General features: G+C 45.3%; 1 protein-coding gene across 1 annotated transcript in view; it reads left to right on the top strand.

The window, feature by feature from the left end:
- The window catches only part of LOC122815150 (probable E3 ubiquitin-protein ligase HERC1), a 5886073-nt gene that overhangs the window by 3143112 nt on the left and 2728080 nt on the right, over positions 1-14881 (top strand). The window contains exon 35 of the mRNA XM_044087407.1: positions 5243-5261. Within this exon, the coding sequence (XP_043943342.1) occupies positions 5243-5261 (19 nt within the window). The remainder of the gene's footprint in view (positions 1-5242; positions 5262-14881) is intronic.

Raw genomic sequence — 14881 nt, 5'->3', positions numbered from 1 at the left:
TAGGGTCCAGAGTTTGGAGATTATCAATGTCATTATTTATAAGTTCCATGATGATACGTTCCATAGCCTTGCAGACCAGGCTTGTCAGGCTACTGGGGCAGTAGTTCCCTGAGTCCGTGGTGGCTCCCCCTTTGTGGAGTGGAATAACCGTCACTGTGCGTCATTCGGTGGGCACAAAGCTTGAAGTGAGGCTATAAGTGAACATTGTACTTAAGTTGGGAGCCAGTTCGTTCTGTAGTTCATGTAGAACGCAGCCTGAGATGTTGTTAGGTCCCATCCCATGGATGCTGTGTTCTTGGGTTTGGAGAGTGTGTTTTTTTTTACCTGTGCACCTGTGATTACAGGAACTTTGCATTCTTCCAGTATAGAGATGGGCCCTTTAGGGGATGAGAGGGGGGTAAAGTTAACACTGACCCTATCTGCCAGGATGTTGGCAATATCAGTTGGTTCTGTATATTTAGTGCCATTGTGCTGTAATTCAGAGCAGATCTGAGTGTTGCCATTGAGATTCTTGACATAGCTATAGAATGCTTTGTGGTTGTCTTTAGAATCAGTGGCGATTTTGTTTTCGTAACTAGCTTTGGAGGATTTTATGAGGGATCTCAGCTTCTTACTGAGGCTGACCAGGAAATGTTTGTGTTTCTCTGTTTTTTCCTTGCATTTTCAGTTCTCTGCTTTGCCCTTTGGCCTCTCTGTTGCCACAAAGATATTCATCAAACACCTTGCTCCTGTCGTTGCATTTTGCAGGATGAGAGTGTTCATTTCTTTCCTTATCTGGAAAATCTGCTCATTTAAGCTTTATCCTTCAAAGCTCTGCTTCAGGATCTACAGTTTACTATTTCCCTGCTGCAGAGTCTGGCGTTCACCATAAACTTCCAAATATCAGTCTTGACTCCTTCTCAGGATCATGTTTTCCATGGTTATAGGATCCAGACCATCCCCATGTTGGCATTTCTGCCTGGACCCAAGGCCCTGTCTCTTATTGCCTCTTTTACATTCTTCCTGTGGATTCAGTCATGACCAGAGACATTTTCAGAGTCAAACAACCACAAGACCTGCATGGATGGCAAGTGCAAGGCTCCAAACTAAAAGGCAAAATCCAAACCAAAAATGAACCAGCACATGTATAGTAAATCAAGATCGTGATTTACTTTTTCAGAGTCCTCAGGCTTATGACTTCTACCATTGCCATGCTGACTGTGGCCAGACTCCATATGAGAAAGCTTCAGTAGTACCTCAAGTCAGTGTGGCTCCAACATTGCCAACCCCTGGCACCCTGGACTTCCTATTTCCCCTTCCTTCCTTGTTTCATGCTCAAGCTTCAGTGCTGGATTTGTCACCTTTCTGTCAATCTGGGGCTTCTTTCCAGTCTCCAGTCCCAATTCAAGAGCTCTTTACAGATGCCTCAGATGTGGTGGGAAGCTTCCTTCGTCTCTCTCAGGGTCTCTGGCCTCTTTAACACAGATCAGGTTACATCAGCATAAAGGAGATGAGGGCTCTGCTTCTAGCTGTTCAGCCTTTTCATGCCCTCCTTCATCCAGGGTCCCACAAAGTGATGTGATATGTCAACAAGCAAGGGGGTACAAGGTCCTACCTTCTTTGCAGACCAGTTGTTCAGGTCTAGGTTCTAGCTGTCCAATATGAATTGACTGTTCAGGCTATCTGCATTCCCTCAGATCAGTGTCTAATTGTAGATTTTTTTGCACAGGTTCACGAATGGGTGCTTCACAGAGATGTACTCCTGGAACTTGTCCATCAGTAGGGTGCTCCTCGGGTAGATCTTTTTGCCTTCCCTCTGAACAGAAAGCTTTCTCTATTTTGTTCCAGAGTCCCAATTCCTCTGACTTAGAAAGTGGACACCATGACTGGAAAGGGATGTTTCTGTATGCCTTCCCTCCCCTTTCCCTGCTTCAGAGAGTCTTGCACCTGATCAGGCAAGACTCTTCCAAAATCTTGTTGGTGACGCCCTTTTGGCCCAGACAGCATCTGTTCCCCTTTCTTTCTCACTTAGCCAGGGGCATTCACCAAAAGTTCCGTCATCGGGTGGACCTTCGTATGCAAAACAAGGGGTCTCTTATCCATCAGCACTTGTTCAGTCTTCAAGTGATGCTGTGGGTGTTAGGGCTTTGACCTCTTTTAGGCACCTTTTTTCTGAAGATGTGCTTCAGGTCCTGCAGTCAGCCAGAAAGCCCACTACCAGGAAATCATATTTGTCCAAATGGAAGAGATTTTCTGTCAAGTGCCTCTATTGCCATCAAGATCCTATATCTGCAGAGGTTCCTCTGGTTCTCTGTTATTTGTGTGATCTGCTCCATGCTAGGTTGGCATATTCTTCAGTTAAAATCCATATATCAGAAATGTTCTGCTTGTCTGCCCTTGAATCCTCATCTGGCCTCCTGATTTGAGGTCAAACAGATTCTTAAATGTATCCTTCTTATCAGGCTTCTGAAGAAGACCTATTCCACCTTCCTAGGACCTCAGTTTTGTTCTTGTAAAAGTGTCTTAGGCTTCTTTTGAGCCTGCTGCTTCAGCTTCCTTACAACTCTGTACTTGGAAGACTGTTCTTCTTTTGGCTCTCGTTTTAGCCAGGAGGGTTTCTGAACTTCAGGCTGTCATGGCTGTTCATTCTTTTTTAGTTTTCCATAGGAACAGGATGTCTCTCCATACTAATCCTTCTTTTATGCCCAAAGTGGTGAGTGAGTTGTCCTTTAATCATTGTGCAGCAGCGAACAGTTCAGTAGATCCAAGATCCAAATAAAATCACAGTACAAGTTAATGCTTAACTTGTACTGTGATTTTATTTGTATCTATGTTTTTTAACTGATTTTGAACTGTGGAAGTGTATTAAAGAGGAGGTTCGTGACTTTGTAGTGGTGTTTTGTGTTCCTGTCCCTTAATCATTCTATTCATTTCTATTCCTTTTTTCCTTCCCTGCAGTCTGCCACTGAGAAGTTTCTTCACACCTTGGATTTGCATAGACAGCTCAGATTTTATTCAGATAAAACTAAACGTATTCACATATCTGAGCAGTGTTTTGTTTCCTTTCATCCCAGGTCTTTGGGTTTAGCTTTCTCTAAGCAGACCATCTCTTCCCAGATTTCAAAGATATTACTTTTTGTTAATTGTTTCATTCAAATGCCTTTCCTGTTCAATAAAGGCTCAGTCTCACCACCACCTTCAACCAAATACTGAAAAATCATCTCAGCTCTTCCTGGCTATGTTCCTGCTCTATAACCTAACCGTTTCACTCTACTTATATGATTACTAAACTCCTATGTCTTTTGCTACTAGTGGCTGATGATGCTTTCTCAATATTTATTTTTATCTTCACTTGTTGATACTGGTACAATAATACTGATTAATATATCTCTGTTTATACCACTCTGATTGAATTAATTGAATTCTGCTTTTATGTATATTTTCTGTATGTATTACTGTAATCAAACAAACTAGATTCCTGCTTTTATGTATATGTTCTGTATATGTTACTATATTTACTATCTGACACCGTTTGTACTTCTGTACTAATTTAATGTTTATATTTTTTCTGTATCTCGTTGGAGCTTTTCTCCCCGGGCCTCCACTGAAAATGGGCTCTTTTAGGCCCAGTGGACTTTCCCGGTAAACAAATGCAATAAAATAAATAAAAAAATCTGCCAGAGCTGTTGCTTCCTCTGGTGCTTTTATCAGAAGGATAGATACCAATTTCATGCTTGAGGTTGCTAATTGGTCTTCTGTCCATACCTTCACTAAGTATTACAAGTTGGATAAATTTTTCCAAGGCTAGAGCTGGCTTTGCATGGATTTCTAGAGGGTTCTTCAGTGCCATCCTCCTCCCAGGTTTCCTCTTGAGCTTTTGTACTCTTCTTGACGTAATTATTAACTGCAACAGTGATATGGAAGAACATAGTACAGTTGTGTAAAATCTTTCCATAACAGTAGATGTCCTCTTCACTGTTGCAGTATTCGCTCCCTCCCTCCTGCCCCCCTGTGCTCTAGCCTGTTCTCCTTGCCTTCTTGGCCGAGGGGTTTGTTTCTGTTTTTTCCTTCTGGTCCCCTGGGACATTCTTTTTCTCTTGGGGCTTTTATTTTTTAAACTGTGTGCTTCTGTACATCACCTTTATGCCCTACGTTTTGCACAGGGGACATACGGGTGATGTAAGGCACCTGTAAATTAGAAAGGCTGGCCAGACGTTGGGCTATCCTTGGCAGGAGATCCCATATGTTAGGGATAAGAATGCTGCAACAGTAAAAAGAACATCATCTACTGTTATGGAAAGATTTTACACAATTGTACTACCTTTGAGGACTAGGCAATGTAAAAGTAAGGCTACACAAGTACCATTCTCCTGTTTCTTTATATGGGGAATTTATCTATCTTTGAATATTAATTCTTCACTGAAGTCTTTATAATGCTTCGTTATTTAATTGTCATAGTTCAGAAGGAAAATTAACACTGATGATTTAAGTTGTGTGTCTGTGTGTGTGTGTGTGTGTGTGTGTATATATATATATATATATATATATATATATATATATATGTGTGTGTGTGTGTGTGTGTGTGTGTGTGTATGTATATATGCATACACATGTTATTTTTTGTCTCTGTGGCATAAATGGATAAAGCCCTGACTTGTAACCCAGATGACCTGGGATCAGGGAGCTGTACATGTACTAGAAAAGTTAAAAATGGATATATAATGTGAGTGACTACTACCAGCTTGCACATCCTGGAAAGAGGAATGTGGTTCAGCCTCTCTACTGGTGACACCTGTCAGCAAAAGCCGAGCTCATAGCAAGCTGCACTGTGTGCCAAGGACATGGGCATGACGTGGTCAAGCTTTTTATAGTAACCTTCATAGGCATGTAGGTGGGAAGGCATAACAAGCCTTTATAGTGACATAAATGCATTGGCTTTAGGCTATATGAAGTTAATAAATATTAAAATGTTGGATTCTTAATCAACCAGCTTATGGCAACAGTATTACTAGGTAGTTTCCTGCCCTTGGAAAAAAAGTTCCCTTATGTATGTGGACACCCAGACTGATGGGGTGGGAACCAGACCAAGTCAGGCTGTTGAGACAAAGGACAGCCATCACCTGTGAACCTGCTGAATGAGAGAAAGAGATGAAGAACTAAGCAATCACCATGGGTGTCTGGAAAATGCCCCCTCCGGTAAGTTGCCCCCAGTGATAAATTCTGAGAGGTCATTGTGGAGAGTTTTCTGCTGGTTTGTACTGAGGGAGAAAACAGAGAAAAATGTTAGTCATGTTTTGACCACATTAGTTTTCATCATTATGCATACTACCACATTTTTTGCACTTCTTTATAAAGTCTGTTCAGTAGAGCATTTCTTATTTACTATGCAAAGCTTAGTTCTCTAATCATGTTTTCTTTTTCAAGAAATCTTTTCCTCAGCACATACAAAACTGCTTCCATTGTAGTATCACATTTGATTGTTGACGGAATTGATAAATTTAGCTGTTTCCGAACATCCTGGTCACTTATTATCAGTATGGAGTTTTCATTAATATTTTTTTCTGTTCTTCTTTTTCTTTCGGCTTTTCCCAGTTAGGAGTTGCCACAGCGGATCATCTCTCCTCTCATGATTGGCAGTGGAGTTTTACGGTGTCAAGTTGCCAGCCCAGTGCCCAACCTTCCACAGAATTGCCAGCCCAGTGCCCAACCTTCCACAGAAGGCACACACACGCATGCACTCACACCTAGGGCCAATTTGGAGTGTCCAATCCACCTATAGCATGTCTTTGGGATGTGGGAGGAAACCGGAGCACCCGGAGAAAACCCACACGACCACAGGGAGGACATGCAGACTCCACACAGATGGCACCCCAGCCAAGGATCGAACAGGAGAGCCTCTTATTAATATATTTTTTTTCTGTTAAAGTACATTATTTGAACTGGCTGAGCAATCAGGATGGCAACATAGCATTTAATTACAGATACTGCAGCACAGCCTGAAGCAAATTTTTCTAAACATTGTATGGTCTTGGATTATTTTAATTTTTTTCCTTAAAACTAAACAGCAAGGGAGGTTTTCTCTTTGTTACATAGTTCTTACATACTTTAACATATTAACATTTTAATATGCTTTTGGGTTATAATTTGTAGAGATTTTGTATGATTTGCTGTTGTGTTCTTGCAACTTAGTATTGAGGAAATGTAGTTTTCCAGCCTTAAGGGTAGTACGCACTTTCCTTAAGGAAGAACAGATTAACAAAATGGGAAAACTAGTGTGCAGGAATGACATCATATGCTAGTATCAAGAACAGTTAGAAGTCAGGAAAAGACTTCCTGAATAACCCAGTTCCTCTCAGTCCTCTTTGAATCCACTTAAGGAAACCAGAAAAACTTTGGATCCTAAAGGCAAGTCTTTAGATACAACTTCTTTGGATACCAGATCCATATCTTTGGATGTTATGTAGTCCAATCTCGCCTACATTCTTACCCCTGGGTTCAGAGCTGAACCTCGGCTCCGACTCGGCCATACTCTAGCTCGAAGTCTTTCAAATGGCTGGGCTAAGAAGGTATCCCATGCTGCACTGCTCCATTTTCCCAGATCTCGTTTGCTGCTCGTATAGCTCAGACGTGGTCTCGCTCTTGGCTTTGGCTAAGTATAACTTTTTGTCTTTTATTGAGATATTCTTGCTTCAAAAAAGCTATTTTCATAGCTGTGTGTTGTGTGTGTACTAGTTTGATAATCTGGTGTACAGTTTTTTCTCGTGGTGTTCTTTTGTGGTGTCCCGCTAACTGTTTCCCATACGGGATAGGCGTATTTCAGTTAGAGAACCTAGTCTGCCCCTGTTCTTTCTGTGTTGCTTGTTAGTAGGTACCTATCCCTCGGGCTAGGGCCGTTTAAGTTAGAGGACCTAGTCCTTTCCCTGGGTTCCTGTTGGGACCACTTAAGTTAGAGATCTTTTTGTGATTGTCTGTTGATTTTTCTTTAGTTCCCGCGCTTGTGGCTTCTATATTAACGGTTGGTCTATATTAATGGTTGGTGGCTTTTCAGTTTCCTTCACTATGTCTAAGGATATGAAAGAGCATAAGCCCTCGGGCTTTAAGAAATTTACTAAATGTAGTTATAAAATGTTGATCACTGATGGGCACTCTGTGTGTGTTTATTGTCTGGGGGCGATTCACCTACAGGAATCTTGTACTTTTTGCCATGCATTTAGCCTGCGTGTTCTTCAGGAGAGGAAGAACAAACTAATTTTGAAAGGACTTCTGAAACCCTCCTTCAAGGAGGGTTTGGGGAGGGCTTCTAGCTTCAAGTCCTCTCCCTCTGAGTAAAACTTCCAAGGCAAAAAAGCGAACTCCGGCTCCATCAGTATCCTCGGAGCCTCAGGAGAAAGTAGCAGTATCTACTGTGGCATCCTCAGCTCCACTGTCCTCGGAGCCGCAGGAAGTTAGTGCATCAACGGTATCTGCTTCAGCTTCAAGTCCCTCGGAGCCGGTTGCGGAGGTGCTAGTTTGGAGCCGGTCTCCAGATTTTAGGCCGGTCTCTCCTCCTCGCAGGTCTTCGGAGAGGAGGTCTAGATCTCCTTCCTTATCCTCTAGGTCCTCCAGGACTCTTTCAGATGTGGATGTAGATAGAGTGGTACAGAGACTGCTCCAATCACCGGTACTGGCAGAATTGTTTTCGGCTCCAGCCCAGTCAGCTCCAGAGCCTGTCACCTAGCCAACGTCGATACTTCCTCCTCCGATAGAATCTCAGCTTTCGGAGCCAGAGTTGTCGGTGCCGTCTGATGTCCCTAGGTCAGCTCCGATGGCCGATCCTGGCTCATCAGCTCCGGCTTCAGTTCTGACCCCGTCAGCTCCGTCCACTGGGTCCAGGACTCGTGGTTCCTTGGTCGTACCCGAGGGGGAGGCCTCAGGACACTTTTCGGCTCTTAGCCTCCCTCTCGGTGCTTTGGCACGGGGGAGCCTGACCCCTGCTTCAGCTTCAGACCTGGTCCCTTCTGCTCCGAGGTCTTCCATGTTTGGTTAATCTTCGGAGCCAGGGGGGAACCAGCTTTCGAGGTCATGCAGAGCGCGCTGGCCAGGTCCTCAGTGGCATAATTTGGCACTGACACTCTGTCCCCTCCAGCTCCGGTTCGGGTCTCTGATTGCCCTCTAACTTTCGACAGTGGACACCCAAGGCCTCAGGATACCCCCCATGAGTGGTCCCCATATTTCTGAGGGCCTCTCAGTGTTTTTGCCTGAGGAGCCACCCAGAAAAAGAATGTGCAAGAGGAAGCACATCGACTCCCAAGATGAGTCCCTCACATCAACCACCAACCTCGAGGAATCAGAGGGGTCCCCCAAGTCATCCTCTGAGGATGTCTCTTTTTCTGACATCCTAGAAATTTTGAAGCAGAGGGGTGACTGGCCCTCCAAAGCTCCCTCCGAGGAGGAGTTGGTGTTCCAGAAGGCTTCTGGGGCTCAACCCTCCGCCTCCTGGGTATCTCCACCCTTTGACGAGCTTCTGGATCTGGTTTGTCGAAGGGTGTGGAAAACCCCTGACTCTGTGGAACCAGTTCCCAGGAGACCCAACAAATTCTTGTCCGCCCCCTCTGACAAAGAGTTTCTATCCAAGGGAGTTCCTGTAGATGCCATGGTGGTGGCAGCAGACACCAAGAAGGAACTGGCTGAGACTTCGTCTACCGTCCATCCTCCTAACAAGGAGTCTAGGACCATGGACCAGTATGGGAAGCGTATGTTTTCTTCAGCGGCCTTTACTCTCTGGTCACTGAATTACTTATCACATTTTACATGGCTCCAAAGCGATCTCCTGAAAGAGCTTGGAGATGCTCTGCAGGGTAACGTTTCTGATGCAGTGGCTCAGAAGGTCAACGCTCAGATGTCTATCCTCAACTCTGTTGCTAACTCTTCCATGAGGCTGATCTCTTATGCAGCCGAAGGAACGGGTAGGGCAGCAAGTTCAGGAGTTGCTCTTAGGAGACACTCCTGGATGCGCCTCTGTAATTTCGCGGAGGCCTTCCAGTCTACGTTCACCAACTCCCCGTTTGATGGTTCCTCCTTTTTCGGAACCAAGGCGAAAGCCACTCTCACTAGGTGCGAGCAAGAAGGAAAAACTCTGTCTGCTGTGGGAGTCCATTTTTCCCTCCCCTCTAGGCCTTATCCCAAGACCTAGAGGAGTGGGAAGATGTGGTTCAAAAAATCGCAGAGGTTTTTTCATGATGCACAAGGTGAGTCCCCCTCCAGAGGTAGGGGAGGGGGTGGTAATTCAGGTAGATGCCGCCCTAGGGGCAGAGGAGGCCCACTTAACCAGGGAGACTGTGATTCCTTTCATGGTTCTCCCTACCAGCGCTCCTGATGGGAGGCCCGACTGTGCATTTCCGGAGCCAGTCAGGGGTCGCATTTCACTATACCCAGAGGCCTGGCAAGGTATCACTCAGGACCAATGGGTATTAAAAATAGTTTCTGGAGGATATCGCATTCCCTTCTCTTCAACTCCCCCTCCGATAAAAAAAATCCTAGATGTTCCACTGAATCAAAGGGATTCCGCAGCTTCAGAGGTTTTAAAGCTGCTAGGAAAAGGAGCCATCCAGCATGTCCCCTCAGACCAGATCGGATTCGGGACTTACTCCAGATTCTTTTTGGTGCCAAAAAGGAAAGGGTCCTGAGACCCATTTTGGATCTCAGCAGATTGAATACCCATGTGAATAAGTCCAAGTTCCAAATGGTCACATTGCAATCTATTCTCCCATTGTTGGGAAAAGAAGTGTGGATGTGCTCCATCGACCTCAAGGATGCTTACTACCATATAAAGATGGATAGGGCATCCAGGAGTCATCTACACTTCCGGCTGGGAGCCAGTCATTTTCAATTTCGCGCCCTGCCCTTTGGTCTCACCACAGCCCCCAGGGTGTTCACCAAATATGTGGCAGTGGTGACGGCTCACTTGAGACGTCAGGGATTTCAAGTGTTTCTGTACCTGGATGACTGGTCCTTTCTGCCACCACCAGGCATCTACTCCTACAAACCAGAGACGCGACTATCAAACTGTGTCAGCAATTGGGTATCACTCTAAATTGGGAAAAGTCTGCCTTGTTTCCCTCGCAGTGTGTCACCTTTATAGGTGCCGAGTTAGACACCGTGCTTATGAGGGAGTTTTTACCACTAGAAAGGATTCAAAGTTTACAACAACAGGTGTACGCGTTGCTCCCTTTGAGAAGAGTGAAGGCAAGATTGATCCTCAAATTGTTGGGGACGATGGCTGCTACAATTATGCTGGTTCCTCTGGCGAGGCTGCAAATATGAGGCTCCTTCAGTGGCTACTCTTCTCCCAGTGGTCTCTACAACATCTTCCGCTTTCTCATCTTATAATAATCACAGACCGGTCCAAGCAAGATCTTCACTGGTGGCTTCACACCAGCAACCTCAATGTGGGAAAACCCTTCATTCCTTCCCCTCTGGTTGCCACAGTGACCACGGATGCCTCCCAGATGGGGTGGGGGGCATTATCTAGGCAGGACAGTCCAAGGCACGTGGCAGGAACATGAGATGCATCTGCATATCAATGTCCTGGAGATGAGAGCAGTGCTACTAGCGTTGCAAGCATTTCAGAGCTTTCTTCCTCTCAGGACAGTTGCGATCCACTCAGACAATATGTCGGTGGTATGGTATCTAATCAAACGGGGAGGAACCAAGTCATACCCCCTTTGCAGAGAGGCCATGCGAGTGTGGCAGTGGGCAGTGGCTTCCCAACGTTTTCTTGTAGCAACGCACATTCCGGGGAAATCCAGTGGGATTGGCAACAGGTTGAGCAGAGCTATTCTGATGCCTCACGAGTGGTCCCTGAACAATCAGGTTGCGGAGCAGATTTTCCGCAGGTGGGGTCAGCCTTGCTGCAACCTGTTTGCCAGCCTCCTCAATACCAAATGCAGCAGCTACTTCACCCTTATCCCCCCTCAGGGGGAATCACCCAGGGATGCTCTAGTTCATGATTGGCCCTCCGGTCTACTGTATGCCTTCCCTCCTGTTCCTCTGCTGACAAAGGTTATTCAGAAAGCGCAATCTTTGGGAAGCAAAATGATTCTGATTGCTCCACACTGGCCTCGTCAAATTTGGTTCCCCTTTCTCCATCCCTACCTAATGGACGCCACCTGGATTATGGACCCACAACCAGATCTGCTGACTCATATGTCAGGGCAGCTCCATCCCTCTCTTCAGACCCTCCGGTTGACAGCCTGCCTTCTCCACTTCCATCATTAGTCAGGCTTCATCATTTTTTACTGGAAGTGGTTCATATTCTGTCTTCCTCCCATAAGCCTTCCACCAGAAAAATGTATTCCAGTAAATGGAAGAGATTTTCCATATAGGCGCATGCAAGACAAATTGATCCTTATACAGCTACAATTTTGTCAGTCCTGGAGTTCCTCTCCATGCTTTTCAACCAGGGATTAGTGGCCACAACTATTAAGGTCCACTTGGTGACTGTTTCCACCTTTCACATCGCTGATGTGCCTAGTCTCATGGCACATAGACTTTGTAAGGCATTCCTGAAGGGCACTATGCTGCTTCGTCGTCCAGTCTTTGACCCAGTTATGCCTTGGGATTTAAATTTTGTTCTACAATGTCTCACTTCATCCCCCTTTGAGCCTGCAGCCACTTGTGATTTAAAATATTTGACTTGGAAGGCAATCTTTTTGGTAGCCATCACTTCAGCCAGATGTGTCTCGGAGCTTCAAGCCTTATCAATTAGACCACCTTACTTGATTTTTCATAAGGACAGGGTTTCTCTCCGAAAGTGGCTTCAGTTAGTAATCTAAACCAATCCATTGAACTACTTGTATTCTTTCCAGAGTTCTCGAACAAGGCAGAATTTAGATTTCATCAGCTGGATGTGCACAGACATTTACGATTCTATTTACATAGCACGAAGCATCTTAGAAAATCGGATCAGTTGTTTGTCTCATTTTCATAAAACGGGATTGGGTCTCCTGTTTCCAAAGTCACCTTGTCTAGATGGATCTCCAGTTGTATTTCCTTCATTTATCCTTCAGGTGGCAGAGATTTACCATTTCGAGTGAAGGCTCATTCTACCCGATCTGTGTCTACATCTACAGCCTTTCAGGCCAGGTTGTCTATGGATGATATTTGTGCTGCGGCTACATGGGCTTCTCCTCACACCTTTGTTACTCACTACAAGTTAGATTTGGTGTCCGGAGGCAGGTCTTCCTTTGGTTCCACAGTGCTTAGGAGTATTTTCCACTGAGCCTCCCAGGATTCAGGTGCTGGGGACGCTGTCCCACGGGTAAGAATGTAGGCGAGATTGGACTACATAACATCAAGAAGTTATGTACTCACCATAACGTTCGATGTATGTAGTCCATCTCGCCTCATATTCTTACTCCCCCCCACTTCCCCCATCCTGGAGGACCTAGGGGTTAGGTATGGTTTAAAAATTCCTTTATGGTTGGTATGTTCTTCCTTCTCTATGTGTTGTTATGTGTGGAAAGTGAGTGATTGAGCTTGCAGCAAACTAGATTTGGGAAAAGGGAGCAGTGCAGCATGGGATACCTTCTTAGCCCAGCCAATTGAAAGACTAAGAGCTAGAGTATGGCCAAGTTGGAGCCGAGGTTTGGCTCCGAACCCACGAGTAAGAATGTGAGGCGAGATGGACTACATACATTGAATGTTATGGTGAGTACATAATGTCTTGATCTTGGCTCATCCTAAACCAAAACAGATGCCTAGAACTAGGTATGCATCTTCCTTGGATCCTGTACCCTCTCGGATCCCACCTCCATTCTTGGTAAGATGCCATCATTCAAGATCACCTTCCATAGCTTCTTCTGATTTATCCAGAAGTCTCACAGTAGCTGATGTGGACAGAATGATGAGGAAGTTTCTGTCGACACAAATTCAGATGGGAGTTCTCCTGGCTCCTACCCCCACTCATCCGTAAGCCTTTGCAAGTACAAACCCACCAGTTTTGGCTCCTTCTCCAATCCGTCCTTCAGCTTCAGAGACCTGATTCTGAGTCTGCCAGTGTCATCTGTTTCAGATCTGAAGATGGCTTCATCACCGGATCCGATATCTTGTCTGAGTGCACTGGCGCCAACAGTGTCAGAGTTGGACAACTCTCTGTCTGAAGCTTTGCTGTCAGATCTGAGGTGTTAGAGTCGACTCAGAAGCTGTCGGAGCCATCTAACCTCTGAGCTTCAGTATTCGATAGTTTGGTTCAAACTTCTACTTCGGGTGGTGTACCTTCAGGTCAGAAGGAGCCACCAGTCTAGCATCTTGTCTTCTCAGGTTCAAAGGCTAAATTCTCCCCAGTGACATTCTGTATTTGAGGTAGTAGAGTGTGCTCTCTTCTAGAGGTCAAATGTCTAATCTCCCCTCAGATGTTCCCTCTGGTTTTCAGAAGTCTTTGTATCATAAGCCTCAACATTGTACTCCTCAGGGACAGCCAACCCAAAGTCTCCAGTCTACCAAGCAGGGTATAATATAATGATTTCTTCCAATACTTCTCCAGAACATCCCACCAAAGAATTCCTTAGAAGACGAAGTGCAAGAGGAGGCACTTGGACTCCCCTCAGGAGACTGTCACAGAAGATACCAATTTTGATGAAGGGGAAGGGTCCCCAAGATCAGGATCTGATGACGTTTCATTTGGAGACATCTTAAAGATCCTTATACAAAGGGGTGGTTGGCCTAAGGATAATCCTTATCAAGAGGAATCAGTATTCATGGAGGCATTTGGTACTGGTCCACCTGTTTCCTGTTTGACTGCACCCACTGATGAGCTCATTGATTTGATCTCTTAGCAGGTGTGGAAGGAATTTGATTCTGTTGAGCCAAATCTCAAGAGACCAGATAGGATCCTGGCACCACTGAAGGGAAGGGAATTCTGGAAAAAGGAGTACCAGTGGATGCTGTGGTCGTAGCAGCAGCCGCAAAGAATGAACTCGCAGAAGAGTCCCTTTGTTCATCATCCTAATAGGGAGTCTAGGGTGCTGGACAGATTTGGGAAATGTGTGTATGCGTTGTTGACCTTTGCACTCAGTTCTATGAATAATAGGGCACACTTCACTAGATTCCAGAGGGATTTGATCAAAGAACTTTCACCAGTATTTCTGAGGCAGAGACTTCTATTGCTTCACAGCTGGTGACCTTTCAGTCTATTTCCAGTTCATCCATGAGACTCAGATGCAACTGAAGGAGTTTCAAGGGCAGCAGGTTCAGGCATTTCCTTCAGGAGGCATAACTGGATGTGCCTGTGTGATTTTGTGGAACCCTTCAAGTCATCCTTCATCACTGCCTCCATTAACAGAAGTTCTTTAATTGACCCCAAGGTCAAAGACACACTCTTCAGGTGTGAGCAAGATGACAAGACCCTGTCTGCAGTGCATGTACATTTTTTGACTCCTGAAAGAGTCTTTTTGAGGAATCAATAAGGTGATCAAAAAGTGTGATTCAGGAAATCCCAGGGTCCATTCCATGATCCATGTGGAGAGAGTTGCACAAGTGGCAGAGGGGGAACTCAAATGGGAGATGCTGTCCATGCAGCAGAGGAGGCCCTCAGAACCAGGAGTTCAGAGACTCTTTCCCTGAGAGACCCTGTCAGCCCTCCTGAAAAGAGATCCAGTTGCCCACCTCTGGATGCAATCGGGGGTAATGCTTATCCCTGTACCAGTGAGCCTGGCTAGACATTACAAGAGATATTTGGATGCAGAGGATTATTTCCAGAGGTTATACACTTCCATTTTCCCTACCCCCTCCATCAGTAAACAAGATTCCCGATGTTCCACCCAGTCAGAGGAAAACACCAGCTCTAGAAATACAAAAGCTGTTAGGAAAAAAAGTCATCCAAGAGATCCCTCCTGACCAGAAAGGATCTGGAACTTACTCAAGA

This window comes from Protopterus annectens, chromosome 1.part1 (genome assembly GCF_019279795.1).
Source record: "Protopterus annectens isolate FY-2018-M chromosome 1.part1, PAN1.0, whole genome shotgun sequence".
In the NCBI taxonomy this organism is placed as follows: Eukaryota; Metazoa; Chordata; order Ceratodontiformes; family Protopteridae; genus Protopterus; species Protopterus annectens.
Note: the sequence above shows the minus strand (reverse complement) of the source record. Positions and strands in the feature narration are given on the sequence as shown.